Raw genomic sequence first — 5,345 nt, 5'->3', positions numbered from 1 at the left:
CAGACCCCAGGAACGCGGCTCCTGGCCGGAGCCGAAAGGTCCTGAGGGAGAGGGCGCCGGAGAGAAGCCCGGGGTTCCCCGAGGCCTTCGGACCCCCAGACGCCGGGAAAATCATCTCGTCGTTTTCAAGCTTATTTGCTGAAACACTCGATGGTGCGTTGGTGAAGCAAGAGCCTTAAGGAAATGAAAAACTAAACACTCGGGGTCCGAAGTTGCTCTCCTGAGATTCACGCACTGGGGCGCCCGCTGACCCTGGTCTCAGGTATTTTTACCGACATCTGGCAGCTAGGACTCCCCGGCGGCGGGAACCAGGTGCCCCGCCTGCGACACAGCCGGGGAGAGGGGGTGTTCCCGACGCCTCTTTGTCATTCTGATTTGCACCTTTTGCTGTCAATCGTGGAAATCGCCACACCCCATCATTTCAAACAACAAAACAGTACAGCGCGCTTTCCCAACTCACTCCCCAAAGATCTGCACTCGCGTCCAGTAAAAAACCAATTTATTTTACATTCCATCGTGGGCGATGGGAGAAGCTAAATAATAATTTAGCATGCATAATTAGACGCTTCTTCATATATATATATAAATACAATATACAAAAATAAAGACAGTACAGTTTTGAGATTTCCAGCAGTTTGAATGCTCATGACATAAAGTTCCCCCTAAGATAGGTGAGCACAAAACATTCTCCCTTTTTCCATACTCAGCAGAATGGCGATTCTGGAGAAGGTTTCAAGTCTTCCAGGTCGTCCAACACTGTAGGTCCGCGCCTTCTCCATTCGGGAAGAGGGGGTGGGAGGCTCCCTCTGGTACTGGTCAGCTCTTCTCATAAGCACAGCCCCCAACACTAACCAAAATGAAATTAAAAAGAGCAGGAGTTCAAGCTTGAACCCACTGGGCCTCCCTCTCTCTGTCCCTTGAAGAGCAGCCCCAGAGGGACGGCCGGTGGCCTGGCTCACAGGCCTGCAGGACTGGGCCTGGACAGGCTGGCCCCGCTGCTGGCTGCCTGGGGCGCGGGGCCCCTACTGGGGCAGGGGCTGGTGCCCCGGGCCGCCCGGCCGCGGAGGCGGCGAGTCAGCCTCGGAGGAGCAGTCGGAGGAGACGGCATGCGTGCTGGCGCCGTTGCTGTAGGGGAAGTGGTCCTCGTCCTCGTCGTCCTCATCATCCTCGGGGTCACTGTCCCTCAAGTCCCGCAGGCGGCGTGTGCTGCCTTTGTCCCCGACCGCCGGCGGCCCCAGCAGCTCCTCCTCTCCCTTGTCCTCTGCGCCGCCACCTTTGTTGGCGCCCCCGCCCCCCTTCTGCTTCTCGGCCTCCTGCGCCGCCTGCTCCTTGGCCTTTTTGCTGCGTTTCCACTTCATGCGCCGGTTCTGGAACCAGATCTTCACCTGAGAGCACGAGAGGCTGTGAAGAAGCGGCCACCTCCACCCCCACCGATTGTGTCCCTGAGGCCCCCAGCTCGGCACCTGCACCTCGGGCTTCAGAGTAGGGGACACGGAAGCTCCAGGGGGAAGCAGCGTCCCACTGCCTGGGCATCAGCAAACCCAGGAGTGGGGCTGGGGGTTTCCAGGGAAGCCCAGACTCGGACCTCCACTGCCGGACTCCTGTCCTTTTCTAGGGGTGCTCTCCCACTGCCCAGGAAGGGCTGGAGCAGCGAGCATCCATACCTGTAAATCTCAAGATGTTCCCTCTCTTTCTGGAATAAAATTTCTCAAACGTGGCCTGGGGACCATAGCTTCAAAGTGGGGGAGTGCGTGGAGGGTCCTTCAAGCGCAGACTTCAGGGTCTGACCTCAGCCTACTGGATCAGACCTCTGGGCCTGGTGCATGAACCCCAGCGAGGCCAAAGCGAACTCTCCCCTCGACGTCAGTCGTCCCCCTAAAGTCACAGGCTCCACTCCAGGGGCCAAGAGTGCAGAGGGAAATGTCCCCTAGGAGACCGGCTGGTGTTGCGGTGGGGGCGGGCTGCGTACCTGGGTCTCCGTGAGCATCAGCGACGTGGCCACCTCGAAGCGCTTGGGCCGTGACAGGTACTTGTTGAGCTTGAACTGGTGCTCCAGCTCGAGCAGCTGCTGGCTTGTGAAGGCCGTGCGCGGCCTGCGGCACTTCCCCAGCAGGCTGGACTGTGCCTGGGCTGGGACAGAGATGGGCGTGAGGCCCACAGCCTGACGCTGTCCTCTGACCTCCTGTGGGCCCCCAGAGCCCCAGAGCCCACCACCCACGTCTGCCACCTGGCCTCCTGGACCCTGCTGAGTCGCTGCTCTTTCTTCAGTGTCAGTGCCCTCTCCCCAAGGGACCCGATGACTGGACAAGCCCAGGACCTGGATACCAGGGACAGACATACGGGTTTGGGTCTAATGGGACTTTTTTTTTTTTTTTAACTCAGGGTCTGGGTGTTCTGATTAAAGAGAGCCTATCACCCAGGGCAGTCCTCTTCATCTGGGGGCGGGGGGGGGCGCGGTACAGTGCAGAAGAAGTTGACAGGCAAGACAGTGAGAGCGGAGAGGTACAGGTACAGCTCCTCTCCACTCCTCAGCCAGCCTCCCCTAGCTCAGCCACAAATACAAACAGGTCTGGGAATTACCAACCCCATGTCCTCCTGACCAGCAAGGAACTGGTGCAAGATTCCCACCACCACCTCCTCAGCTACAGAAGAAGTAGGGCAAAGGCCAAGAGAGGAGGAAGGAGGGAAGGAGAAGGACCACATCTTGGCCCCAAATGAGAATCCATCCCACTCCCCACTGAAAATTCTTCCTGACAGCCCCGCCTCCAGGGTGCAGAGGAGCAAAGCCCCGGAGACTGGAACAGGACAGTTCTCACTTCACAGACTGAAGGCCGAGGCAAAGCGGGGATCCGGCTTTCTGAAAGTGCAAGGAGGTCCCTTGGCTGAATTTACATAATTTCACACGGTTACATCACAGAGAATTTTATGACCTCAAAACGAGACTTCCCTTGATTTCCCAGGAGCCTGACAAGTGTTAGACAATAAACAAAAGGGAAGAAAAGAGGCCAGCCGGTAGGCTGGGCTCAGGCCCCCCCCCTGGGGGGGGCAATTTGCTTTACGGAAGGCCCACGCCCCCAGCTTTAGTTAAATGAGGCCCCAATTCCCAGCTCGACAATACATTAGAACTTTAATTAAAACACTGGCTCCAAAGGGACCGTTTGGGAAATGCCATCCAACAGCAGAGACAACCAATTAAAGGAAACCAAACAGGTTTTCCTGCGACCAGAGGAAGGGACCCTCCAAACACATTCCGGCCTCCTGGCCTGTTTATTATCGCCTTTTAAGATTTGACATTTAGATTCCTTTTCTAATTCTGCTACCTCTAGGTCAAGATTAGGAAACAGGGATGGCGGAGGGAACGTGACTTTCGTCAATTTTCCGAGCGACCTTGAGCTTCACGCAGGCCAAGGAAAGCACGGTGGGTTGGGGGCAGGTGGCGGGTGGCAGAGAACCCAGCACCCAGAAGAAGTGTGTGTGTGTGTGTGTGTGTGTGTGTGTGTGTGTGTGTAGACTTCCAACTCCCTCAGTGGGAGATTAAGCTTCCCAGGCTCTGGGACATGCAGGTCATAAGGGAACATCCATGGGTGCCCTTCCATCAGAAGGGGTGGGTAGGCTCTGCTCACAGCCAAGCCCAGGAAGAGTGCTGGAGTTTGGCTGACCCGGGATCTGCAAGTTCAGATATGTTTGCCCCAAGCTGAAAGGTGAGTCCCGGCTTTCCCTGCTGCAGATCCGAAGGGGCTGACGTCCACCTGGACAGGCTGCGTGGCCATTAGGGTCTTCTGGGAGCTGAGCTGGAGAAAGCCTGTGGCGGCTACGGGCAAACAGTCCGCAGGCTGGGATTTTCTCACCCCCCTGTGACTTCTGCAGCTCTCAGGCCCCTAGATTTTCTCTGTTTAGTCACAACCGTGGCTTCTAGCAGAGGAATCTGAATTCTGCCAAGGGTTTATTTTTGTTTTCTTTTTTGCCTTTTTCCTCTCCTACGCCTGCATCTCTCCAGTCTAAGCACATCCACTCAGAAGGAAACAATGGGGTCTCTTTGTTTGGGTGTTCTGCTGCAGAAAGCATGAAGTCTCATGCATCAGCCTCTCCGTGGAGCCCGGGTGGGGCGAGCAGAGGGGAGATTGAGACTCCCCAGAATGCCAACCCCTTGTGCCCGTCCAAAAAGTCGGGTGGGCTCAGGCCTCCCGGAGGCGTACCACCTGCCTGGCAAGCATGCTGCCCACAGCCCAGCAGCTCCCAGGCTGGGGCCGGCCAGCCGTCCCTCGCTCCTGTCTTGGGGAGGGGATCCCTCTAATGGGAGCCTCCAATTCTGGGCGGGCACCTGCCAATCCCTACAGTGGTGTTCGTGAAAGAGGCACGAACGAAAGAGGCTTCTTCGGAAGGAGCCCACCACGGCTCTGTTGAAGTCCGGCCATCTGCCTGCTGGACATCACACTGTGGCCCAAGCACCCTTACAGAGGCAGCCAGCACCTCCGCAAAGGGCCAGAGCAGAGCCAGGGACCTGGCCTTTCAGCCCTGGCCTCTTGAAGCCCATTTCTAGTTCTCTGCTCCTGAATCTCTCCTCCTGAGAGGGGCTGGGGTGGGGGGGGTCTCTCCAGAACCCACAATGCGGTACCTAATTCAAGTTCATTTCCCTGGAGATAAGCCCCTGGTTTAGGTAGCCTCGATCCCCAGGCCGGCCTGACTTGGGCGCTCTTTGACTCGCCTTCCTCCACCACTTCCTTCTCCTCCAGCCCGCCGGTTAATCATTAGGTTTTAGTCTCACACCTCCAGCTGCCCCTTCCCATTAGGAGAGGAAGAGAGAGCAGGGCCCGCGCGTGGCCATTTTAATCCTTTCGCTGCCAATCCCGCAGCGGGCAGTCCATGTAAGTCTTCGCGGGCCCCGGGCGGAGCCCAGGCGGCTTCACGGCGCCTCCACCGCGCTTTCAGAGCCGAGAGCAAGGAGAAGGCGGCGCCGGGTAGAGGAGGGCGCGCGGGAAAGCCGTGTGCCAGGACTCCCGCCCCCCATTTCTCCCTCCCTTCCTCCGCGGGCGCGGGGACCCGCGCGGTACTCACAGTTAAAGTCGGGCATCTTGGGCAGGATCATGCCCGCGGTGGACGCACGCAGCCACTGGTCCAGCTGGAAGGTGCCGGCGCCCAGCTTGATGGGGTCGGCGGGGTGCGCAGCGTGCGCGCCCTGCACCTGCGGGTAGGAGTAGGACAGCGCCGGGTGCTGGCCGGCCAGCGCGGCCGCCGCTGCCGCCGCCGAGTAGCCGTAGACCGGGTGGCCGTAGAGCGCCGCCTGCGCGGGGAGCCCCGCGCCGCCCTGCGCGCCCCCGGGGTGCAGCCCCAGCGCCAGGCCCCCC

General features: G+C 58.9%; 1 protein-coding gene across 1 annotated transcript in view; it reads right to left on the bottom strand.

Moving 5' to 3' along the window:
* Positions 1 to 1,022: 1,022 nt before the first annotated feature.
* The window catches only part of MNX1 (motor neuron and pancreas homeobox 1), a 5,061-nt gene continuing 738 nt past the window's right edge, over positions 1,023 to 5,345 (bottom strand). Inside the window, exons 2-4 of the mRNA XM_032840230.1 lie at positions 5,056 to 5,343; positions 1,970 to 2,130; positions 1,023 to 1,385 (exon numbers count right to left, since the gene is read on the bottom strand). Of these exons, the coding sequence (XP_032696121.1) occupies positions 1,023 to 1,385; positions 1,970 to 2,130; positions 5,056 to 5,343 (812 nt within the window). The remainder of the gene's footprint in view (positions 1,386 to 1,969; positions 2,131 to 5,055; positions 5,344 to 5,345) is intronic.

The sequence above is a fragment of the Lontra canadensis genome, unplaced genomic scaffold (genome assembly GCF_010015895.1).
Source record: "Lontra canadensis isolate GAN:19392208 unplaced genomic scaffold, GSC_riverotter_1.0 scaffold111, whole genome shotgun sequence".
NCBI lineage: Eukaryota > Metazoa > Chordata > Mammalia > Carnivora > Mustelidae > Lontra > Lontra canadensis.
The sequence above is the reverse complement of the archived record's forward strand: the minus strand, read 5'-3'. Positions and strand labels throughout refer to the sequence as shown.